The sequence below is a fragment of the Ranitomeya variabilis genome, chromosome 4, assembly GCF_051348905.1.
Source record: "Ranitomeya variabilis isolate aRanVar5 chromosome 4, aRanVar5.hap1, whole genome shotgun sequence".
NCBI lineage: Eukaryota > Metazoa > Chordata > Amphibia > Anura > Dendrobatidae > Ranitomeya > Ranitomeya variabilis.
In genome coordinates this window covers 269,893,834-269,919,690 of record NC_135235.1, presented here as the reverse complement: position 1 = coordinate 269,919,690, position 25,857 = coordinate 269,893,834, and the positions used below count along the sequence as shown (strand labels likewise).

Genomic DNA, 25,857 nt, shown 5'->3' with positions numbered 1-25,857 from the left:
TCGAGATGAAGGCCATTAATAATAATAATAATAATTCAACATCATAACAACTCAGTAATAATTAAAGGAAGATAATGGACGATAGCAGCAAATGAAGTAGCAAACATCAGGACGGCTGCATTGAGCCCCACTGTAGGGGTCACTTACTTATCGTGTTGTGGGAATCTGGCTTGCAGCTTCTCAAGGATTTTGCTCAGCTTGTCAGCGCCGGCCGGACCTGGACTGTCAGAAGCACTGGGAGCTGGGGCCGTATTACCAGGGAAAGGTAATGTAGGAAAGGCCATTGGGTGGGAATGCTGGAACGGCTGGGGAGCTTTTCCTTGGGGTCCCATATCTGCAGGTGGCATCTTAGTAGGGGCAAGAGCTATTCTGTGTAACATGAGGCTGGGCTGGAGACAAATAAGAGAAGTCAGTCATTGGATTTTATATCAATGCAATACTAAAAAAGGACGTACACAAGAAATGTGTAACAAATCAAGGAGGCTCTGAACACATTCCCAGTGCTGGAATCCCTTTAAAAAATGGTTCTCAACGTTCGGCATTTCAGCTGTTGTAAAACTATAACCCCCAGCATTTTTCTATACAGTTAAATAAACAGTATAAGGATGCATAATAGCCAGGCAGAGGTAAGAAAACTATAAACGGGGGTCTGTGGCAACGTTAGCGGGCTCTTTTCCTTCTGTATGCGTTCATCCAAGTGCACAGAGCCTAACATAGCAAAATGGCTGCAAAAAGACACACGTTCAGTTAGTCTAGTGAGTTATCCCACAATGCTGATTTAAGGGGAAAAGGAACTTAACAGGGGCGATAAGCTTAATTTATTCTGTGCTCACGTGCCCAATAAACTTCAGATGAGGTGGGACGGTGCGGAGTGAGAAGACTTACATCAGATGGCGGAGGAGTCAAATCTGGCGCCAATATGGAGGGCAAACTGCTCAGTCTGGTGCCGTTCTTCACCTGTTTAATTTGCTTTTCAAATTGCTCCTAAAAGGAACAGAAATAAGAAATAATGAAGAATCTTGTTGCTTCCAGTATGTAGACGGCTGAATGGATGCCGTGTAATGGTTCATTTCCCCTTTTGATGGCGCTGTGGGAAACGATGGACATCTACGTCCAGTTGTGAAACATCATCTCCCGGCATTCACCAGTGATTGGGAGAAGTCATTGCCTACCTGCAGATTTGCCTTCATTTGCTGGATGCCGGCGAGCCTGGCCTCCCACCTCTGCTTCAGCGCAATCCACTCCAAATTAGGTGGCGCGACCCTGATAAGAGATTATATGTGTATATTGTATATATATGACCACCTGACCAACAAAGAAAAGTTACAGAGTGATGGCGGGGTGCCATGATAGTCGAGGGTCTGCTTAAGACCCCCGTGCAGGTGATTATGATACGCCTATGAAAGCTAGCATTTAGCTGGCGTTCACAGGAGATTGTGATTTTATCCGATGCTCTGCTATGTATAGGACAAGCAATCAGACGATTGCACCTTCAAGTGCCCTAAAGCGACTGGGAGATACAGTAAAAAAATGTTTTTAAAACATGAAAAAAAAAACCTAGTTCAAATCACCTCCTTTTGCTCCATTCAAAATAAAACAATAAAAAGGAGATTTTTATTTACTCACCGTAAAATCTCTTTCTCTTAGCCTCTAATTGGGGGACATAGGACTATGGGTGTTATGCTGCTGTCCACTAGGAGGCGACACTATGCATAATCTGAAAAAGATTAACCGTGGCTCCTCCTCTGCAGTATACACCCCCGGACGGCGTCAGCCTTCTCCAGTTTTGTGCAAAAGCAGTAGGAGGAACGTAACATAATTATGCCTATAAGAAGGCAACTATGCACGAGCTCAAGAAAACAATATGAGAACTCAACAGTTACAACGGCCCGGAAAGGGCAACAGGGTGGGAGCTGTGTCCCCCAATTAGAGGCTAAGAGAAAGAGATTTTACGGTGAGTACACAAAAATCTCCTTTACTCTGTCGCCTCATTGGGGGACACAGGACCATGGGACGTCCTAAAGCAGTCCCTGGGTGGGAAGCAATGGACGAATATTGTGCAGACAGGCCCCTATACTTAGGGCACCGCCGCCTGCAGAACACATCTACCCAGGCTCGCGTCCCTGAGGACTGGGTATGAACCCTGTAGTGTTTAGTAAACGTGTGTAGGCTAGTCCAAGTGGCCGCCTTACACACTTGTTGTGCCGAAGCCTGGTGCCGAATGGCCCAGGAGGCCCCTACCACCCGTGTAGAGTGTGCCGTAATACCGGCTGGAAGAGGAGAATTCTTAAGGCGGTAGGCCTCTTGTATGGTGGATTTGATCCACCTGGCAAAGGTAGCTTTGGAGCCTTCTCCACTCTATGAACCGGAACCGGACAAAGGGATGGTAGTGAAATTTCCTCATTGAGGTGGAAGTTGGACACAACCTTCGGAAGGAAGGATGGGACCGTACGAAGAACTACCTTGTCCTGGTGAAAGGCCAGGAAAGGCCGTCTGCAGGAGAGTGCTGTCAATTCAGACACCCTGCGTAGCAAGGTGATTGCCACCAGGAAAACCACCTTCTGGGAGAGAAGGCGGAGCGGGACCTCCTTAAGGGGTTCGAAGGGTCGTTCCTGCAATGCTGTCAGGACCAGGTTGAGGTCCCACGTTTCTAGTGGTCGTCTGTAGGGGGGAACCAATCGGGAAAGCCCCTGAAGAAAAGTCCTTTCTTGCGGCTTGGTAGCACTGCGCCTTTGAAAAAGCACTGAGAGGGCTGACACCTGGCTCTTAAGCGAGCCCAATGACAGCCTGGCCTCCAGACCCGATTGGAGAAAACCAAGTACTTTGGGTAGGGAATAAGGGAGTGGGGTCTCGCCACGAGATTCGCACCAGGTAAAGAAAGCTTTCCAGGTACGGTAATAAATCTTGGCAGAGGCTGGCTTCCGTGCCCTGATCATGGTTCCAATGACGTCCGGCGAGAGCCCTGCCTGGGTTAGAACCCAGGTCTCAAGGGCCACGCCGTCAAATTGAGAGCCCCTGCGTTCTGGTGGTAGAACGGGCCTTCTGATAGAAGATCGTGGTGGTCGGGGAGACGCCAGGGGGCGTCTGCTGTAAGTTGTATGATGTCGGCGTACCATGTATGTCTGGACCAGTCCGGTGCAATTAGGATGGTTGGAACTCCCTCTTGCTTGATCTTCCTCACCACCCTGGGTATCAGGGGGAGAGGTGAAAAAATGTACAGAAGCTGGAACTGGGTCCAGTCCTGAACCAGAGCGTCTGCTCCGAGCGACCGCGGATCGTGTGTTCTGGCCATGAAGTTGGAGACCTTGGCATTGAAGTGGGATGCCATTAAGTCCACATCCGGGGTCCCCCAGCGATGGCAGATCTGGCGAAAAATTTCGGGATGGAGAGACCACTCCCGAGTATTTCTTGTCGGCTGAGGAAGTCTGCTTCCCAGTTGTCCACACCTGGAATGTGGACCGCTGAGAGAACCGACCCTGTGTCCTCCGCCCAGTGGAGGATATGTGACACTTCTCGCATTGCCTGGGTACTGCGGGTCCCCCCTTGGTGATTCACATATGCCACAGCCGTGGCATTGTCCGACTGTATTCTGATGTGAGAGGCTGCCAGTAAGTGATGAAAGGCCCTCAATGCCAGGAGGATGGCACAAATTTCCAGGATTTTGATGGGCATGGTCGCTTCCACTGGGGAACACTTGCCCTATGGTGTAGGTGCACTGCACCCCAACCCGTCAGGCTCGCATCGGTGGTCAGAACTTTCCAATGACTTGTGAGAAAGGATTTCCCCTTTTGCTAGCGAGGTTGGCTTGAGCCACCAGTGCAGAGACCTCTTGGTTGACGACATTAGCCGGAACTCCCTGTCGAGAGAAGGGGTCCTTGTCCCAGGACTTGAGGATGGCTAGTTGGAGAGGCCTAAGGCGAAACTGGGCAAATGGGACGGCTTCTATTGCTGCCCCCATCCTGCCGAGGACTCTCATGGCAAACCGGAGAGATCGAGGGGGTTTGCGGAGGAGGGTGCGAACTCCTAGATGGAGAGCCAGTGCCTTGTCCTTGGGAAGGAGCACTAGACCCCTGGAGGTGTTGAATAGCATTCCCAGGAAGGTCAGAGACTGACTCGGGGTTGGTGAGGACTTTTGTAGGTTGACTAACCAGCTCATGCGACTCAGTGTCGGTTGTGATTGAGACACTGAGCTCGTAGTCCTTGAAGGTGGGAGCCTTGATGAGTAGATTGTCCAAGTATGGAATGATTACTATGCCTCTGGAGTGCAGGACGTCCATGGTGGCTGCCATGACTTTGGTAAACACTCTGGGAGCCGTGGCGAGTCCAAACGGGAGAGCCACGAACTGGTAGTGGTCCTGGTCAATTGCGAACCTGACAAATCTCTGATTGGCAGGTGCAATCGGTATATGCAGGTATGCGTCTTGTATGTCTATGGAGGCGAGATATTCTCCCTTCTCCATGGAAGCAATGATGGACCGAAGGGACTCCATGCGGAAGTGATGGACCAGTACGTATTTGTTGAGTTGTTTTAAGTCCAGTATGGGCCGCACGCTGCCTCCTTTCTTGGGGACTACGAATATATTGGAGTAGAACCCTCGGCCGTGGGGACCAGTACTATGACTCCTGCTTGAAAAAGCGAGGAGACCGCTTGCCGGAAGGCACGAGCCTTGGCTGGTGGTTTTGGGGGGACAGAGAGGAAGAATCGGTCCGGTGGGTTGGAGGTGAACTCTACCTTGTATCCGGAAGACACTAGTTCCCTGACCCACCTGTCTTCTGTAATAGGCAGCCAGACTTGATGAAAGAGCAAAAGTCGGCCGCCTACGGGTGTGGTGTCTTCCGGGGTCCGTGAGTCATGATGAGGAGAAAGTCTGAGATTTTCCTCCTCTGGGTTTAGACTGGGCTGCTTTTGACTGCCAGGTCTTGTCCGACCTTTGCGTTGATCTTGAGTTGTCCCTGTGTGGGGAATGGTTACGATTCTGTGCTGGACGTGAGACGGACCACCAGCTGGAAGAATTCCGAAAGGATCGGAATCGAGTTTGGTTACACTTCTTGTAAGTGCGTTTAGGTTTCAGTTGGGGAAGAGAGGTACTCTTACCCCCGGTGGCGTTGGATATCATCGTGTCCAACTGTTTCCTGAAAAGTCGCCCACTGAGATAGGGGAGGTGCGTGAGGGACTTCTTTGAGGCTGCGTCCGCTTTCCATTCCCGCAGCCAGATACGCCGAATTGTGATGGCGTTTGATGCTATCCCCTTGCTGAATCCAGAGCTGCATGAAGCATGTAATTTGCTATGACTGCTATTTGAACCGCTTGGTCCGACAGCTCAGGAGCGGATGCTTGGAGGCCAGCTTGTAAATTCGTGGCCCAGGCCAGAATGGCCTTGGCAGCCCAAACTGAAGCGAACACGGGAGCCAGGGATGCCCCTGCGGCCTCGAAAATTGAACGAGCCATGTGTTCTACCTGCCGGTCTGCTGCGTCCCTGAGGGTTGAGCTATCTGGCAGTGAAAGGAGGGTCTGTGCTGCTAGTCTAGAGACTGGGGGGTCCACTTCGGGTGGGTCTGTCCACTCCTTGGTATCCTTCTGCGGTAAGGGGTACCTCGCCTCCAGATATTTGCGATTAGCGAATTTTTTCTCAGGCTGTGAGAACTGCTTTTTAAGGATCGCCTTAAACTCTGGGTGGTTAGAGAAAACCTTAGGCGGCTTCAGAGGTCCTTCAAAGGAAATCTTGTGTTCTGGGGTCTCTGGTGGCGGATCGTAAGTGTCCAGCACCCGATGGATGGAAGAGATTAAGTCCTCAACTAGCGCTGTATTGCTAGGGGGGATTGGGATCAGGGACCCCTCCGTTTCCTTGTCTGAGTCGGAGTCACAGATGCCTTCCGAATCCTGTGTATCACTGAGGCGTCCCGTGCTGGGTGAGCTGGGGAGGAGGCCTTCTCTGGTTGGGGATTGCGGAGATCTGCATTGTCTGTCCCTGGAAGAGGACGGTCTAGATGACCTGAAACTACGGTGTCTCTCCCTAGAAGGGGATGACCGAGTGCTATGGGATGACGTAGATGGACTGTGGGTCCGCTTGCATCCCGACTTAGACGTGGATGTGCCAGGGTCGTCTTGTCCCTGAGTCAAGCTCTCCCTTTGCTGGGTAACGGTCATAGCCGAGGCATGACTCTGCAGAGCCTGAAGGTTATCTATAGACTGCGTCATAGATTGCGACATCTGAGTGACCCATTCCGGCGTGGCAATAGACACCGAAGCATTGGCAGGGGCCTCTTGGGGCTCTGACACAGTAGTCTGAGTGCAGTCCTGGCAGTGTGGGTACATACTGCCACTGGGGAGAGCGGTCCTGCAGGCTGTGCAGAATGCATAATAGCAGTCCTGCCTGGTTCTCTTGGACCTTGAGCCCGGCATAGTGCACAGAGTGCAGAAGGGCTGCTATGCAGAGGACCTTACAGGGGTAGCTATGCAGAGGATCCTATAGGGGAGCCTTATAGGGAATAAGGATTCACAGCCGAGTAAAACAACCCAGCTGTGATCATACCCCACCAGTTTGCCCCTAGGTCCAGCGCCTAAGATCCACAGTCCTGTGGCCCCCGGAGACTGGCTGGCCTGGTCCTGCTGACCGGGACATGCAGGGTTAATCGTTGCTGCAGTAGAAATGGCCGCCGAGGAGAAGAGGCAGGGGGAGAAGGGGGCGGAGAGCTGAGAAAAAGGCGGCAAAGCTGTGTAAAAACGCGACCTTTCTGTCTCGATCCGTCCCCTCTATGACACTGTAGTCATATTTGTCATCCGGGGGGTGGGCGGAGAGGAGGCGGCGGCTTCAGCTAGGCTGAAGCCGGGGCCTAAATTAGATGCCTGATGCCCAAAAGGGCTCCAGGCCGGCGCGAAAGTCCGGGAGGGGGTCGGATCTGAACCGGACACCCCCCCGGATTTAAAGGCAGGATAGCGGTGGGGCTGTAAGCGGAATGGGGGCCCGGTGAGGGGTCCTCCGGAGGCAGTATAGAGCTGGTGCTGCCGCAGAGACAGGAGCGCAGGGAGCCCTGTGTCTGTCTGTGCCATGCATGCCTGCACTCCCCCCCCGGCCCCAACAGGAGCCCGCAGCTGGGCTGGGATCCCTGGATGCAGGCGCAGTGTGCTAGCCCATTGCTGGGAGCTGCAGAATGCTGCCTGTACAGGCCCTACCTGAGGCGTCTCAACCTAATGCCCCCAGAGGGGGATTAGGGAGGGTGCTGTTGTTACACCGTCAGGGGCCTTTATCCTCGCCTCGACCTCAACCCAGAAACCAAGAGGAATAGGGGAAGGAGGGGGAGTCTCGACTTCGAACCAGCACTCGAGGGACTGGGGAAGGAGCAACATGGGGAATAGCCATCTCTACTTCAACCGGGCACCCCGTAATAGGGGGCAGAGGAAGGAGCCATGCTGGGAGTCTCACAGGAGACACACTTTTCTTCATCTGTAATCCGTCGGAAAAAAAGGAGTAAAAAAATCTTAGGTGTGCCTCCTATGCGACACTAAGCAAAAACTGGAGAAGGCTGACGCCGTCCAGGGGTGTATACTGCAGAGGAGGAGCTACAGTTAATCTTTTTCAGATTATGCATAGTGTCGCCTCCTAGTGGACAGCAGCATAACACCCATGGTCCTGTGTCCCCCAATGAGGCGACAGAGTAAAAAAAAAAATCAAAAAAAAAAAAAAAAAAAAAAAAAAAAAAAAAAAAAAATCGCTGCATTCAGAAATGTACAATATATGAAAATATAAATAATCATAACAAACAAATAACAAAAAAACAGAAATTGGCTGCAGTGTAAAGGGGTTAAAAAAATACAACTTGTCCAGAAAAAAAAAAAACACAAAGAACTCATATAACTATGATGACGAAAAATGAAAGTGATCTCTCTTGGAAGAAGGGGTGGAAAAAAAACAAAGCAGCAAAATGTAGAATTGGCAACAAGAGGAAGAGGTTGAGGGAAATCTCCGTGATTGGTAACCTTCATGCTAATTTATACAATGGGCGAAGCTTGCCGCGTATTCTACATATTCGCCTTCCATACCGGAGATAAGAGAGAGTGACTTCTGCCTCCTTTTCGGCCTCCTCTAATGAGATGAGTAATAAGTCTCTTCGACTCTCCAGCGACGAGACCTACGGCGGAGAGGAATACAACAGACATTTTACCCATCCCTATACTAACGCAAGGACTTTACGTGGACCAAGGCATTAGAATATATATGTTTTTACAAAGGAGTATTCATGGAATTAGACGTTGATCTTTCTCCATGTCAATGTAAGGCTCAATACATGCTAGGGAGTGAGGGGAAGGAAGTTCCTGCACCTATAATACTGGGAGAATGCTAATGAAAAGAAAACTTGTCCAATGAAAAGCAGTGGGTGGCAAGATATAGAGCTGAAGAACCTAAGCCCGTATCCAACCCCTGGCCATACCTCAGCTCTTCTCATGTGCTCGATTTGCTCTGTTGCGCTTTGGTTCGCTTCACTCTGCTTCTTCTTCAGGTCGGTCAGTTCAGCTTCCCACTCTTTCCTGTGAAACACGAGTTCAATATTATTGTGATGAACACCTTCTGAAATCTAATTTTCCTATTACAATGCATTAAGTTTGGACACACATTCACGCAATGGTTTTCATTGTTCTTCGTGAAATGTGCACATTGTAGATTCAGACTGAAAGCAGCAAAACCACAAAGGAAGACATATGGAAATAAGAAGTAAAGAAACACAAGTAAAATAATCCAGAATGTGTGTTTCACCTTAAATTTGTCATGTACCCCTCTTTTACTCCGATGGCAGCTTTACATCCCCTTGATATTCTCTCCGCAGCTTCATCAGGTGGTTGCCATGAATTGCTTCCAATGGACAGGTCGCCTCAGCAATAGTTCACTTGTGGAATTGCCAGCCTTCAGGAAGTGTTTGTGGCCTTACGGTGTGGTTTGCAAAGGCAGTCTTGGTACACAGCTCTGTACAGTGCTGAGCCCCATGCCAGAGCTGTTCTACGCCAGAATATGGCAAGAACCACTCAATAAGAGATTCAACAGTCCATCATTACTGTAAGACATGGATGTCAGACAATCCAGAAAACTGCTAGAACCTTGAAATCAGACAATCCAGAAAATTACTAGAATCTTGAAGTCAGGCAATCTGTAAAATTGCTAGAACCTTGAAGGCATCCTTAAGTGCAGTCATGAAACCATCAATTGTCATGATGAAACTGGCGCTCTCATGTGGACCACCCAAGTAAAAAACAGACCAAGAATTACCTCTGCTGCAGAGGATAAGTTCATCAGAGTTTCCAGCATCTCAGATAACAGCCCTCAAATAATGAACAGATATCAAGTAGCAGACATATCCCAAAATCAACTGTCCAGAGGAGGCATAGAAACAGGACTTTATGATCTAAAGACTGCAATAAAGCCACAACTATGGACGGCAAACAAGAAAGAGAGACTTCTTTGGTCAAAACAACACAAGGACTGGACATTAAATCAGTGGAAATCTGTAGTGGTCTGAGAAATGAAAATTTGACATTTTCAGTACCAACCACTATGTGTTTTTGAGATGAAGAAAAGTTGAGTGGACCATTTCAACACGCGTGGTGCCAACTGCAAAGCATGGAGGGGAGATGTGATGATGTGGGGGCTGTACTGGTGACACTTAACGATTTATGCCAAATTTATGGCACACTTACCAGCATGGCCACCACAGCGACCGCCAACCCATCTGGAATGAACTTGGTGAAACCATCACCATTGACCCAATACACCTTCAGGTGATGTGACCAAGGAGATGGAGGCTGCGTCAGATGACACGGCCTCCACCATCACCCGACCTCAACCCAACTGGGATGGTTTGGGATGAGCTAGATGCAGAGTAAAGGCAAAGCAGCCGAGAGGAGCTCAGCATCTCTGGGAACTCCTTCAAGACTGCTGGAAGCCGTTACAGGTGCCGACCTGATGAAGCTGCTGGCAAGAATGCTACGGGATGTTAAGCGGTCATCAGAGTAACCCGCTGAAGGTGTTTGTAATTATAGGGGATAACTCAGGAGACTCTTTGCGTGGAACAAGACAACTACAGGACACAGTTTTATAAGTGGTAAAGTCTATATTATCACACGGTGATTCAAACAGGTGCAGAGAGAAACTCCAGTCCACAACACTTGGTGCCAATATCTAATGCAGCTCTGCAGTCTATAGGAAACTTCAGAGGAAAATGCAATCACGCAGAAAGTCTATGAAGCACAATTATTCTTGAGGATACTTGACAAGAATAAGTCCTTGCTTAGTCCAAAACACAGATAGATATGCTTATAAGGCAGTTCAAATAATATCATAGCTCAACCAGGGAGGTCTGGGTAATAGTCTCAGGTTCTTGCAGAGCAGAAACAGCTTACATGTCCAGCAAATGCAGATGGAAGTAAACACGAGCAGCAGATGAAGGAGGATTACTGGAACTGGTGTATGCAGCAGGAACTCAGAGCAGAGTAGCAGGATAACCTCACAGGTTCACAGGAGCAGGTATATAGCCAGGGAGTCACCAGAGGTCAGGAGCTGGAAGCAAGGCAGAATACTCTAGCACAGACTGAAGGCTGGGGTGGAGTTTTATAGCAGGAAGACATAGTGCACATGAGACCAAAGATGCCATCTTGGATAAGGGCAGTAATGCACAAAAAAGTAATAAAAAATGTTCAGAGTCCTGACAGTGTTACACATATTCTGGTTTGTCCCACGCGCGTTTCTTCACTCCTTGTTTCCATGTCTTCCTCGGTGGTTTTGCTGCCTTCAGTGTAAATAGACAATGTACACATTCCAATAAGAATACCTTCAAGTGAACAGGTTTCCAAACTTTTGATGAGTAAAATCAGCAATGGCCATGTGGGCAAACTAATACCACGCATGCAGTGAGACTGCAGCCGCTTTTGCATCGATCACGTACACTAACAATCGCTCACCTCTCCGCCGTTTGTTCGGCAAGTAAATTTGCGATTTTATTCTCAAGTTCCTTGTGCTCTTTCTCGAGGCTGCAAGAAATGAAACCTGTGAGAGGACGTGGCACCTTTACATTGTTAGGTGCTGTAGTTACAGATTTTGCACAGACAGGTAAGTCTCCAAAACAGAACAGACCTGACGAGCCGCCCCCTCTCCCCTCCATCAACATTACTATGTAGAATAATCTGCGAGCAGCACAGGTATAGACAAGAGGAGGCGATCAGGGGAAAGATTCAGTACAGGAGTCCCGCTTTAAGAGTCCAGTGGGCGGTCCGATTCCGCCGTACATCCATCTCTGTAGGGAGACCGCATACTGGACTCCTGAGCCTAGTTACTGTATAAATTCATTTACTCAGCTTCTCCTTCTTTATAACATGCAGATGAGACTAAATAATAAAATGGTTGCTGACGTTTCACCAACTTTTCACAAATCCATAAGACCGCACCCCGACCTTCTGTCTCTTCCCCATTATCCCATAGAATGTAAGTCCGCAAGGATAGGGTCCTCTCCCCCTCTGAACCCGTCTGTCACTGTAAATTTGTTTACTGTAAACGATATCTATAACTCTGTATGTAACCCCTTTTCTCATGTACAGCACCATGGAACTAATGGTGCTATATAAATAAATAATAAGAAGACAAGTCAACTTAAAAAATGTGCCACGTATCGTAGCAGTGAAAGAGGGATTTTTGGTACTTACCGTAAAATCTCTTTCTTGGAGCCTTCATTGGGGGACACAGGACAACCATGGGTGTATACTGAGAGGGAGGAGCTACGCCTTTTCCTTTTTTTGCATAGTGTCAGCCTCCTAGCAGCAGCAGCATACACCCATGGTTGTCCTGGGTCCCCCAATGAAGCGATAAAGAAATGTGCTTCTTTTGCCGCTTGTAAGGCTATTATTCTTCTCCCCTTGCTTCATGAACTCATCATCATCCACTCTGAAAACACACATATAGACCTGTGCTGCTGCTTTAAGTGTTTTATCTCACTTTAGAGCTGGATTCCCATCTACACTGCTCAATCCTGCTGTACAATGTCCTCCATGCTGCTGTTACTTCTGAACATGTGGTTATTCCTTATATATACACAGACAGTACATCTCATGACCTGTTTATTTCACCCCAGAGCAGAAATCGCAGCTACACAACTCAGTACCATTGTATAAAGTGTTCCATGTTGCTGCTTTTTCCAAACATATGTTACGTAGAGACAGGAGAGGAGGAATCCCTTGTGTATGTGTGTGATGTGCATAGGGGGAGTCATAGCTGCTAGTCTACACCCACTAGCTCACAGACAACAGCAAATTAGAAAAAGAGAGCCTGTAGAGGAGAGAACTGGTGAAAAATGCAGGATACAAGTCATAATCACCAGTAATAGTGTACACATGATAACTTATACTAAACGGTCACCTGAAACAACAGGCTTGCATAAAGGCTTCAGATAATTTGCACTACTTCTGAGACTGAACTGAAGGTGAGTGCACTAGAGAAGAAGCTGATCAGGACATACATGGCTTCTATAGAGTTGACTCAGTTGTTACTGATACAAGTCTATGCCGGGAGCATGAGCTCATGTCTTTTTTTCTGTGCTGTATGTAAGGGTGCTTTCACACTGCATCCTGTGTTACCATTGGGGCATACATCCGAAATCCCAAGCAAAATGGGGTCCAGCTGCATACACCGATGAGGCCATAGACTGTAATGGTGACAACAGAGCAAACGTAGAGCATATTCTCTCTGCCATCACAATTACAGTCTATGGCCCCGTTGGCGCATGCGGCCGGGCCCCATTTTGAGGGGAATTTCTGACGGGGACACAGAAATCAATGTGAAAGCACCCGCAGTATCCGCACCACTGCTGTCCGACCAAACTGCGTGCATACGCAGCGACCGTGACTATGACTTAACGGGTGATGAAATGAACAGTAGTCACACATCAAATGAAAAGAGGCTAGAAGAAAAGGAGAGGAGAAAAATGGTGGCTATAAATGTACTCAAAAGTTTTCAATTTTGTATATTTATTTTATTCAATAGATTATGGCCTGTGTGGAAGTGTCCAGACGACCCGTTATGGAAAACATGTGATATTAGGCCTTTTATTTACTTCTTTAACTCCTAGAGATGACAATACCTGTCATTCTTCCTTTGCAGTTTCAGCAGATCAGCGCCCAGATCCTGCTCCTTCTGGACATGTTCCCGTCGCTCTTTCTCGATTTTCTTTCTAGTCTCTTGCTTCTTAGTTACCAGATCTTCAATGTGCTTTAGATATTTCTAACAGGCAATAAAGATTTAGTGAGTATCTTCAAGAGAATCTCTAATATCAGCAACAAAGAAATGTCCGACAAACACATTCCCGCAGTTCTGTATATAGACAGTGTTACGCATCTGTCACGGATCCAAGCTTTGCTTCCTTCACCTGGTTCCCTACACTTTCTTGTGCTTCACGGGTTTTGCAAGAAGTCCGGCTTGCTGCCATGGGCCTATATAAGGCCTCCCAAGACACACACACCTGGCTCTTGGCATTAAGATTTGCTAGTAACTCTTAGTTCTCTGTACACAATAGCGGTCAGTGGTTTCCTAGTTTTTAATTGTTTGTCTGCGGCTTCCAGTAACCCTGCTTAATGTCCGCCTACGGATTCCAGAACATCTGTCCACTTGTGGCTTCAAGGAATTTATTAAGACTTTGTTTGCCTTCACTATGTTTCCACCTTTTGCTTCCAGGACATCTCCCTTCTGCTTGCGTCTTCATGGACTATATTAGGACTTTTTGTTTGCCTTCGCTAAGTGTCTGCCTGTGGCTCCCAGGATGTCTCTCCTGTCTGCTTGTGGCTTCTAGGACTATATTAATACTTTTTGTTTGCCTTTGCTACATGTCCAACATGTCCAACTGTGGCTTCCAGGATGTCTCCCTTCTGCTTGCAGCTTCAAGGACTTTGTTAAGACACTTTGTTTACCTTCGCTAAGTTTCTGCCTTTGTTTCAGGAAGTCTACTGTCCGCTTGCGGCTTCTAAGGGTACTGTCACACAGTGCAATTTTCATCGCTACGACGGTACGATTCGTGACGTTCTAGCGATATCGTTACGATATCGCAGTGTCTGACACGCAGCAGCGATCAGGGACCCTGCTGAGAATCGTACGTCGTAGCAGATCGTTTGGAACTTTCTTTCATCGCTTGATCACCCGCTGACATCGCTGGATCGTTGTGTGTGACACCGATCCAGCGATGTGTTCGTTTGTAACCAGGGTAAACATCGGGTAACTAAGCGCAGGGCCGCGCTTAGTAACCCGATGTTTACCCTGGTTACCAGCGTAAACGTAAAAAAACCAAACAGTACATACTTACATTCCGGTGTCTGTCCTCCGGCGTCTCAGCTTCTCTGCACTGTGAGCGCCTGCCGGCCGGAAAACGAGCACAGCGGTGACGCGGTGACGTCACCGCTCTGCTTTCCGGCTATGGTGCTTACACAGTGGAGAGAAGCAGAACGCCGGGGGACAGACACCGGAATGTGAGTATGTACTGTTTGTTTTTTTTACGTTTACGCTGGTAGCCAGGGTAAACATCGGGTTACTAAGCGCGGCCCTGCGCTTAGTAACCCGATGTTTACCCTGGTTACCCGGGGACTTCGGCATCGCTCCAGCGCCGTGATTGCAAAGTGTGACCGCAGTCTACGACGCTGGAGCGATAATCATACGATGCTGCGACGTCATGGATCGTGCCGTCGTAGCGATCAAAATTGCATTGTGTGACAGTACCCTTAGACCTTATTAAGACTTTTTGTTTGCCTTCGCTACTTGTCTGCCTGCGGCTTTCAGGACACAACCGCATGCACCACTGACGTCCATGTGCCCACCCAGACCTTGGGTTAGAAGATCCCCCTCACCCATTAAGCCTGCACTATGCAACACACAGGCTTTTATATCTTTATATGGTTAAGGGAAGCTGTATTCACTCAGTGCAATATGTGGAGGGCTCAGTGATGATGCGGGCAGAGAAGCTCTGCGGAATAACTAAGGTAACTTTTGCTGCAGTAATGCTTTGATTGCCGGCAAAGCTTCGTCCGCAATCACAGCATTACTATGGCAAAAGGGTATTGAAGGGAATGCAGAAGATGTTATTTCTGTGGAGCAGTTAAAGGCATAGCAGATAAAGAAAATAAGATTGTGGAATTAAATTGTATGTTTGTTTTTTTGTGGATTGCCATGAACCCCCCACACCCCCTCCCCAAGAAAACAAAAATCAAAGAAGTTATCCAGGGCATTGATATTGATTACCTATCCTTATGTGGGTGCTGGACCACACTGATCACCTATCAGCATGTCTCAGGGCTGCTAGAAACCAATGCCTTGTGTCGGGCCCCCCTAAAATATAGGTCATCAATATCATGTACCTGGACACCCCTTTAAATAATAATTTAATAATAAATCAGTAGTGTTTGATCACAGGGGTCTGACTTCCAGTTTGCCTTTGTTTTTACAGACACACTTTTGAAGTGCGGTGGTCTTCCTTACCACTGTGGGGGCAGTTTTTTTCTGGGTACAATTGAAAAATCTCACAACCATCGTCATTAGAAGACTATGATGATTTGCTTCCAGCCTTCACTGTCTAGGACATCCCATTTCGGTCCCTTCATACCTTCCATCTCTGCATCTCTTCTTCGGCTTGCTGTCGTTGTTGTTTTATCTTCACCTGCAGCTGTTTCTCGGCCTGGGTCTGTCTGTCCAGCACGACCTGGTACGTCTCTGTCAGTTGTTCTCCACGGCCTACAAGCAGCTTCTGCAGGAATATTGTGAAGCATTAATGGCGGATTTCCAGGACATTATTAATGAAGGCTTATCTTTAGTATAGGCCATCAATACCAGATCTGTTGTGAATGTTATGGGGGGCTCTCTCCTATTTGATTTAGGCATTACTAATCACAACCATAGTACAATCTATGGAGCGAGCCCTTTAATCAGCTGGTCTGACCCCTGCAGCTCAACACCGAAGAAATAATTTTAGGCATAAGAGACCTAAAACACAGTAGATGGCTGTCAGCTGCTATCTCCTCCATGCTCAGGAGCGCTCGCTTAGCCGAGAGCGTCTGTGTTCTCTACGAGAGCGTAGCTGTCACACTCCTCTGGCGGCGGAGAATAAAATTATGGGCAGTCCGAAATCAGACACACCAGATTCTTATCTCCCCTGACATAACCTACTGAGGATCCCCATACATATTAGACTGTAGAAATTGGTTGATGTTAGTCTAACATGTATGGGGGCCTTAAGTCATCAAACCCCCTAAACTGTATTTAATCTAAACTGCACATCTTCACAGACAAATCTTCACTCACCAGGAGCTTCTCTGTGTCCGTGTCTGTGATGGTTTCTGCATCTCGCTTCTCGTTTTCGGTCTACAGGGATTGAGCAGAATAAAACTCAGATACTAGTAGTAGAGAGTGCGGACATCTAGACAAAACGTACAGGATATAGGACAAAGGAAAATAAATGAAAGTGTTTGTGAGCAGTCATGTCTACCCCTCCTCTGCCAACGCAAAGAGCGGCTCTGACGCTGGAGGACGTCACATAAGCAGGTTATACGGTGGCTCGTTATATTCTAAGCCTTATGTGATGCTGCAGATGTATTCCTGGAAACCTATGTGAACAAGCCTGCCATGTCTGTGTCAGGTAAGGATCAAATGATCCCCTTATGTGCACATATTGCTCCAGTACTATGGAAACAAGTCCCAGTCAGACCGCAGGAATAAGGAACCACACCGACAGCTGCATAGATTCTCCGCGTACTAGCAGGGACTGATGACTAGAACTCTAAATCGTGATATCATAGAGAGTTCCGCAAAAAAAATTACGCTGCCCCGTTCATTAGTGGTTCGGCCCTCCATGGCAGCTGGACCAGAGCAGCCATCACTTGGGAGCCCGACATACCTGGCATCGCCTACGTTACTGTCCACTGCAATTTCGTGATGAGGGCATCGCAATACTTTTTCATGTAGGACTGCAAAATTTAATTTAGTGTTTGACACAGGGGTTGAATTGCAGCACGGTGGCTCAGTGGTTATCACTATACACGGTGGATCAGTGGTTAGCACTATACACGGTGGCACAGTGGTTAGCACTATGCACGGTGGCACAGTGGTTAGCACTATACACGGTGGCACAGTGGTTAGCACTATACACGGTGGCACAGTGGTTAGCACTATACACGGTGGCACAGTGGTTAGCACTATACACGGTGGCACAGTGGTTAGCACTATACACGGTGGCACAGTGGTTAGCACTATACACGGTGGCACAGTGGTTAGCACTATACACGGTGGCACAGTGGTTAGCACTATACACGGTGGCACAGTGGTTAGCACTATACACGGTGGCACAGTGGTTAGCACTATACACGGTGGCACAGTGGTTAGCACTATACACGGTGGCACAGTGGTTAGCACTATACACGGTGGCACAGTGGTTAGCACTATACACGGTGGCACAGTGGTTAGCACTATACACGGTGGCACAGTGGTTAGCACTATACACGGTGGCACAGTGGTTAGCACTATACACGGTGGCACAGTGGTTAGCACTATACACGGTGGCACAGTGGTTAGCACTATACAGGGTGGCACAGTGGTTAGCACTATTCACGGTGGCACAGTGGTTAGCACTATACACGGTGGCACAGTGGTTAGCACTATGCACAGTGGTTAGCACTATACACGGTGGCACAGTGGTTAGCACTATACACGGTGGCACAGGGGTTAGCACTATACACGGTGGCACAGGGGTTAGCACTATACACGGTGGCACAGGGGTTAGCACTATACACGGTGGCACAGTGGTTAGCACTATGCACAGTGGTTAGCACTATGCACGGTGGCACAGTGGTTAGCACTATACACGGTGGCACAGAGGTTAGCACTATACACGGTGGCACAGAGGTTAGCACTATACACGGTGGCACAGTGGTTAGCACTATACACGGTGGCACAGTGGTTAGCACTATGTACGGTGGCTCACTGTTGCTTTGCAGTGCTGTGGTCCTGGGTTTAAATCCCACCAAGAAAACATCTGTATGTCTGTTTGCATGTTCTCTGTGTGTTTGCGTGGGTTTCCTCCCACACTCCAAAGACCTACTGATGAGGACAGTGATGACTATGGCTGTAAAGCGTGGCAGAATATGATGGCACTATGTAAGTAACACATAGTAATTGCAACCTGTGAACAACCAATGTCCAAACCTGTTGAATTTTTGGCCACAGATTAAAAGTTGCTTGGCACCTAGCATCAGTGTTGTGACCTATCAAAATCGTTGCAAAAACACAAAAAAAAGGAGATTTTTGTGTACTCACCATAAAATCCTTTTCTCCGAGCCAATCATTGGGGGACACAGGACCATGGGTGTTATGCTGCTGCCACTAATAGGACACTAAGTAAACACAGAAAGAATAGCTCCTCCCCTGCAGTATACACCCTCCTGCTGGCTCTCAGTGAACCAGTTCGGTAACAAAGCAGTAGGAGCTTAATATTTAACAAGGATGAACTATGTCAAAAACCAAGTTAACTCAACAAAAAACCAAAGCCAATAGGCTAACAGGGTGGGTGCTGTGTCCCCCAATGATTGGCTCGGAGAAAAGGATTTTACAGTGAGTACACAAAAATCTCCTTTTCTCCAATGCCTCATTGGGGGACACAGGACCATGGGACGTCCTAAAGCAGTCCCTGGGTGGGAAATAATTAACTGCAATTGCTACTTGCACCCACAAGTTACAGATGCGGCACAGCCGCCTGCAGAATTCGTCTGCCGACGGTCGCATCTGCCGAGGCTTGAGAGTGAATGTGGTAATGTTTTGTAAAGGTATGCAGGCTGGACCAAGTTGCAGCCTTACAAACTTGTGCTGCCGAAGCTTGGTGCCGGATGGCCCAAGACGCACCCACTGACTGAGTGGAGTGAGCCTTAATCCCTGCTGGGACAGGAAGACCTCTGACTCGGTAGGACTCTTGAATAGCCGAACGGATCCATTTGGCTATTGTCGCCTTGGAAGCGAGAAACCCTTTCCTCGGTCCTTCCGGGAGCACGAATAGGGCATCTGACAGGCGGAAAGACGCTGACCGCGAGATGTATCTCCTAGGAGCTCTCACTAAATCCAGTGTGTGAAGGGCCTCCTCGATGCGATGGACTGGTGCCGGACAGAGTGACGGTAAGACAATCTCCTCATTGAGATGAAAAGAGGATACAACTTTTGGTAGAAAAGAGGGGGATGTCCTCAAAACCACTTTATCCTGATGAAAGTTCAGGAACGGAACCTGAGAGGACAGAGCCGCCAGCTCGGAAACTCGTCTTATAGAGATGACCGCAACTAGAAACGCAACTTTCCATGAAAGATGAGACAGGGAAACCTCCTGTAGAGGTTCGAAAGGAGCCTGTTGCAAGACTCCGAGGACCAGGTTAAGGTCCCATGGTTCCAACGGCATCCTATAGGGGGGCGCCCGATGGGAGACCCCCTGAATAAACGTCTTGACCTGTAATCTGTTGGCAATCCTGCGTTGGAAGAGAACAGAGCTGAGATCTGCCCCTTGAGAGAACTGAGGGCGAGACCCAAGTCCAAACCCGTTTGTAAGAACTCGAGAATGGAAGGGATGGAAAAATGTAGAGGAGAACGTCCTCGGTCGCTACACCATGAAAAGAAAGTCTTCCAAGTGCGATGATAGATACGCATAGACGTAGGCTTTCTAGCGCTGATCATGGTAGCTATGACTTCTGGAGAGAAACCTGCCTGGGTTAGGACCCAGGACTCAACGGCCATGCCATCAAACACAGGGCCTCTGAGTTCTGGTGGTAAAAGGGGCCTTGAGATAGCAGATCTGCGCGAATCGGTAATCGCCAGGGAACGTCGGCAACTAGTTGGAACTAGTTCCGCGTACCACGCCCGGCGCGGCCAATCTCACGCAATCAGGATTACCAGTACCCTCTCCGCTCTGATTTTCTTGATGACTCTCGGCAGGAGAGGAAGCGGGGGAAATATGTACGGAAGCCGAAAATGATGCCACAGGAGTACAAGAGCGTCTGCCCCGATGGCTGCCAGATCGTGGGACCGAGCCATGAAGTCGGGAACCTTGGAATTCAGCTGTGAGGCCATCAGATCCACGTCCGGGGTTCCCCAACGACAGCAGATCTGGTGGAAGATCTCCGGATGGAGAGACCACTCCCCGGGGTCGAGGCATTGCCGACTGAGGAAGTCTGCCTCCCAATTGTCCACTCCCGGGATGTGAACCGCAGAGATCATTGAGCGGTTTTCCTCGGCCAATCGGAGGATGTGGCCTACCTCTGTCATGGCACCCTGCTGCGGGTTCCCCCTTGGCGGTTGATGTATGCCACTGCAGTGGCGTTGTCGGACTGAATCCTGATTGGGCAACCTGCTAGGAAGGGATGGAACTGGAGAAGTGACAGCCTGATCGCCCGGATTTCCAAAATGTTGATTGGAAGGCGTGATTCCTGGGGGGACCAGCAGCCCTGAGCAGTGTGATGAAGGAACACCGCTCCCCAGCCTAGAAGACTGGCGTCTGTCGCCACAACCAGCCAGTGTACTGGAAGAAAAGACTTCCCTTGATTCAGGGAGGATTTCAATGTCCACCACCTGAGAGACTGTCTGACTCGCTGGGGAAGGAGGAACCGACGGTCTAGGGAGAACAGGTTCCTGTCCAAAACAGCCAGGAGGGCATGCTGTAGAGGACGGAGGTGTAGTTGGGCAAATGGAACCGCCTCCATAGCTGCTACCATCCTGCCGAGGACTCTCATACTGAAGCGCAGAGTGAGCGAGGCTGAGAGAGCTTCTGAGCTTCTCGCTGTAAGACAGATATTTTCCGGGGGAAGAAGAACCAACCCCCGGGACGAGTCGAGTATCATTCCTAGAAAGGAAATTCGCTGAGCCGGCACTGGGGAAGATTTTTTGAAGTTTATCTTCCAACCCAGGCGAGAAAGGGTATCTATTGTGATGGCCACGGCTTCCTTGCAGGAGCAGAAAGAGGGGCCTTTGATGAGGATATCGTCTAAATACGGGAGCGCCACCACTCCTCGGGTGTGGAGTATGGCCATGGCAGCTGCCATGACCTTGGTGAATACCCTGGGAGCGGTGGCGAGGCTGAAGGGCAGAGCAACGAATTGGAAGTGATCTTCCTGAACTACGAAGCGAAGAAACCTTTGGTGAGAAGGTAAAATAGGAATTTGGAGGTATGCGTCCTGGATGTCTATAGACGCCAGGAACTCGCCTTTTTCCATGGAGGCGATGACAGAAAGAAGCGATTCCATCCGGAACTGTCGTACCCTGACGAACTTGTTCCGCAGTTTTAGGTCCAGTATGGGCCGTACTGTACCGTCCTTCTTTGGAACAATGAAGAGGTTTGAATAAAAACCTTGAAACCTTTCGCTTTGAGGGACCGGAATAATAGCTCCGTCTTTTCTCAGAGAGCTTATAGCTTTGAAGAACTCTGATGCCTTTGCCCTGGGAGAAGACAGGAAAAAACGGTTTGGAGGCGAGATAAGAGATCTATCTTGTATCTGGAGGACACTAGATCGCAGACCCACTCGTCATGAACGACTGAGAGCCACGCAACACTGAAGGAAAACAGGCGGCCGCCTACTTTGAGGGTGTCCCCCGGATAGCGCAGGGAGTCATTGTGTGGAAGGTCTGCCCGTTCTGGAGCCTCTGGATCCCGGCTGCCTTGGCCTGCCTCTCCATGAAGAAGGCTCTTAAAAGAGGCCTGTGAACCTCTGTCTCCACGTTGTGCACGGCCGGAACCGGGAGATGTGGAAGTAGAGGACCAGTTTGAGTTGTAACGAAAAAAATCGGCACCGAGCCTGTGGTTGCAGGTTCCAAAAGGGCCGAGAGGGTCTCTGTTGTGGAAGAAATTTACTCTTCCCTCCAGTGGCGTCAGAAATTAACTGGTCGAGCTTTTCGCCAAAAAAGGCGACCGCTCTGATATGGGAGAGAAGTCAATGACTTTTTGGAAGTAGAATCCGCACGCCAGTCCCTGAGCCATAAGGACCTCCGGATGGTGATGGCATTTGCTGCTGCTTGAGAAGCGCAGTCAACGGCATCCAGGGACGCGGTCACTACAAAATCTCCAGCTCTGGCTGAGTAGCAAGGTCTGCTACCTCGGGGGGGGGAAGATTGATATCCAGTACTGCTGAAGACAAGACCTCAGCCCAGTGGGTCATAGCCTTAGCCACCCACGTAGCGGCAAAAGATGGAAAGAGTGCGGCCGCTGAGGCTTCAAAGGCTGAATGCGCCATATTGTCGATCTGACGATCGGTTGGATTTTTAATAGAGGCACCCTCCGAGGAGGATAAAACAGATTTTGTAGCCAGGCGCGATACCAGAGGATCTACTGGGGGAGATTGTGACCAATCTTTTCTTAGATCCTGGGCAAAGGGATATTTGGACTCCATGGGCTTCTGCCCTGTGAATCGTTAATCTGGACGGATCCTGTGAGATTCAACAATTTGCTTAAACTCGGGATGAGTGGCGAACACTCTGTGAGCTCGTTTGGTCCTCTTGAAGGACATGGCATGATCCGTTTTAGATAAGGGTTCCTCCTCAAGTCTCAAAGCCTTATTCACTGACTCAATTAGAGAGTCGAGAGTCTCCTGATCGTGATGAAATTCCTGATCTAGGGACGTATCAGAATCGTCCTCTGAAACAGGTTCTCTACTAGCCCCAATGGAAGGGGAGCGAGAAATGGAGCTCTCAGAACCCGAAACCCGGTGATGGTCTGGGGATATGGCATGAGTCCTTTTCCTGGAAGAGTGAGAACTCCTTGGCAAGGTACGACCCCTGGAGTACGAGGGGTTCTGACCATCAGAAGCGTCGTCCGTATTAGTGCCCTGGTTACAGGAAGGTTCACGGAACGAGTCTAACGCTTTTGCCAGGGATGCCATAGACCGGGTAAGGGAGGTAGCCCACTCAGGGGAACTAGGCTCACTGTGTTCAGTATCAGCAACAGGTGGTTCCTGAGCCGTCACCGGTTCACAGGCTGCGCATAATACAGTATTGTGACCCTGGGGTAATGATACCTTACAAGAGGTACATGCAGCGAAAAATACAGTGTGGGTTTTCCCAGACTTTTTGTGAGGCTTTGGTTGAGACATAGTAAAGCCTGGAGGAAAGCGCTTACTAGCAGGGGAAGGGTTAAGCTATGTGTCTGGAGCTTACCCAGGTCCTGTGTCTTGAGTCCCCAGGGCAGGTCCGCAGTGTAGGCAGAGAAAAACACTAGTCCTGAGGGCTGTGATAGGAAACGCTGGAGCAGTGCTGCAGCATCAGGTCTGTGGGTGTCCCAAGATGGCCGCCGAGACCAGGAAGTGGGAGCTCATCACAGGGAACGAGAAGCGCCAGGAAAAGTGCTAACTGCTGGTGGGCGTGGCCAAAACTCCGGCCTGTATTGAGGGGAAAAAAATGTTTTCTCTTCTTTCTTCTGCGGCCTGCAGTGCCGCGACCGCCATTAGCGCCATCATTAGCTGCACTCCTTCGTGGGGTTGCCGCACTACGGACCACCCACGGACACAGGCTTAAGGTGCGGACCTCCCATACCCCAGGGACCAGGACCCCCCAGCGCCTCGGCCCCCGCAGTGTACTCACTGTAGATGCGGTGGGCCGATGCTCAATCCACCGTCGCCATAGTCAGGGAGGGGGTGGAGAGCTTCTGCCGCCATGCGTCATCCGCTATATCAGTGGTGATGCAGAGGGGGGCTGCACGGACGCCATATATATCATGTCCGGCTATGCACCTGGCTCCAGGAGAGGTAGATGGAGGGCTACTCCATGTGGTCGCCTGCTATGGAGGGGGGAGATCGGAACGCGAAGGAACCGTCGCCCGTAATATGAGCTCAGGGCTGGCATCCAACGTTGCAGGAAAGGATACGGGAGGGACGCTCCACGTACTTGCCTGTTGATGGTTCGGGGGAGATCGGAACCTAGAAAGGAACCGTCGCCCCCATTCGCTCCGTTAAGGAAAAATAGAATAAAAGGTAAAAAGATAAAATAAAAACCGTGGGGTCTGAAAGCAGACCCAAATGCCTCCTACAGACACTAAGCAAGAACTGGTTCACTGAGAGCCAGCAGGAGGGTGTATCCTGCAGGGGAGGAGCTATTCTTTCTGTATTACTTAGTGTCCTCCTAGTGGCAGCACCATAACACCCATGGTCCTGTGTCCCCCAATGAGGCGTAGGAGAAAAACAAATCCAGTGGATCGTAAGTCACAGGCTGCAAGTCTCAGTCGACCTTACGTCCACAGATTTTAATGCAAATCAGTCGTTTTATTTTTGTCACAGCCCTGAAGTATCACCACAGCAAGATCCAGAAAACTATTTGGTTGTGGCTCCATCGTTAACAGTAGTGCTAGGCTGCCATACCGTGCACAGCCTGCAGACGGGGAAGAGGTAACTTCTAGGAAGAAGCCATGCATCTGTAACCGCTGGATGGATAAGAAGAATGATAGATCCAAAGCGGACTCCTTCATCGGTGATCTCCATAACACAAGATCTCACCTGCACCGCGATGCACGTAGTCTGGAGCCCACCGGAGTCACATAAGCCACTTTGCAGGGTGCAGTCGTCTCCCGCAACGTTGATCCGTCCTCCTGACAGGTCTCCAGGCGTGAGGTCTGCAGATGGCATGTCACCCGCAGAACGGCTCTCTTCTAGATCATCCACGTTGCCCGATAGTTACCACCTCCTATAAGAAGACGGAGTGATTAGTGCTGCGTGTATGGTGCGGGCTCAGGAGCAGCGCTCTCACCATCCAGAGTGATTAGTGCTGCGTGTACGGTGCGGGCTCAGGAGCAGCGCTCTCACCATCCAGAGTGATTAGTGCTGCGTGTACGGTGCGGGCTCAGGAGCAGCGCTCTCACCATCCAGAGTGATTAGTGCTGCGTGTAGGGTGCGGGCTCAGGAGCGGTGCTCTCACCATCCAGTGCGGGCGCCACCTGCTGCGTCGAACTGACATCACCCAAGTCAGACAGCAGTGTGGCCGCTCAGGAGCCGCAGTCAATCATGGAAGCCGCATGTAAAAAAATGGAATTGGAGCAATGTATCACTTCCAAGTTCCCCAAAAAATAATGGCGGGTGCCGATGCCGTGGTTGTGGGATTACACAAGACGCCTGTGTCTGGGCTTCATAGGAAAGAGACCTGCAGGGCTTTGTACAAGCGAGCACGCTGTATGTGTGTATATATATATATATATATATATATATATATATATATATATACACACACACACACACACACAACCAAAATAACAGTGAGGAGGAGAAAAAACGAGACTGGAATGTGACTTTCCTGATGTATGTAATGAGGTTCGCTTTACGGTAAGTTAGGCCTGCAAAAAAACAAAACAAAAAAAAACAACTTTCCTCCTTGCTTTATACTTCCACTCTGCTCTATAAACTCAGTGGTCCGCATAAGAGCCGCTGATAACGACAGCTGCCCCGCCGTATATCGCCTCCTCGCAGCCTCCCCCGTTCCTTCCGGTAACCGCCGCTGCTCACGTTACCTTAGAATGTTGACAACTGTTTACTTCCGGTCTTCCTTACGCACTAGCCACGCCCACCGGAAGTGAGGAATGAATACGTCACCGCTCAGCCGAATGCGGAAGTGGAGCTGGGAGCAGCGGCCGGAGCGGACTGGTGAGTGCGGTGCTGCTTCTCTGGGGCTGTCGGCGCGCTGCAGGCAGTCAGGCTGCTGTCCATCACAGGCTCCTGCAACGATAGTTTTTTGCTGTTTTTTTTCATATCAAAGCCTCTCACACGCCCTGTTGATGGGAGAGGACGAGTCCTGAGACCCCCAGTCACACAAACATCTGGGCAGTGGTGCGGGGGTCCTGTGTGGGTTCAGC

General features: G+C 49.5%; 2 protein-coding genes across 7 annotated transcripts in view; one reads left to right on the top strand and one right to left on the bottom strand.

Moving 5' to 3' along the window:
* Nucleotides 1-25,712, bottom strand: part of RNF214 (ring finger protein 214) — a 29,981-nt gene extending 4,269 nt beyond the window's left edge. Inside the window, exons 1-11 of one of the 5 annotated variants that reach the window (XM_077249872.1) lie at nt 25,516-25,712; nt 24,512-24,698; nt 16,314-16,373; nt 15,619-15,759; nt 13,117-13,256; nt 10,949-11,017; nt 8,431-8,527; nt 8,042-8,130; nt 1,173-1,263; nt 886-984; nt 148-389 (exon numbers count right to left, since the gene is read on the bottom strand). In XM_077249872.1, coding sequence (XP_077105987.1) covers nt 148-389; nt 886-984; nt 1,173-1,263; nt 8,042-8,130; nt 8,431-8,527; nt 10,949-11,017; nt 13,117-13,256; nt 15,619-15,759; nt 16,314-16,373; nt 24,512-24,640 — 1,157 coding nt within the window. In that variant the 5' untranslated portion in view covers nt 24,641-24,698; nt 25,516-25,712. The other 4 variants (XM_077249871.1, XM_077249875.1, XM_077249873.1 and 1 more) reach the window with 4 other exon arrangements.
* Nucleotides 25,562-25,857, top strand: part of PCSK7 (proprotein convertase subtilisin/kexin type 7) — a 39,043-nt gene continuing 38,747 nt past the window's right edge. For both annotated transcript variants that reach the window (XM_077249868.1, XM_077249870.1), the window contains exon 1: nt 25,562-25,648. The gene's annotated coding sequence lies outside the window, so the exon portion shown is untranslated. The remainder of the gene's footprint in view (nt 25,649-25,857) is intronic.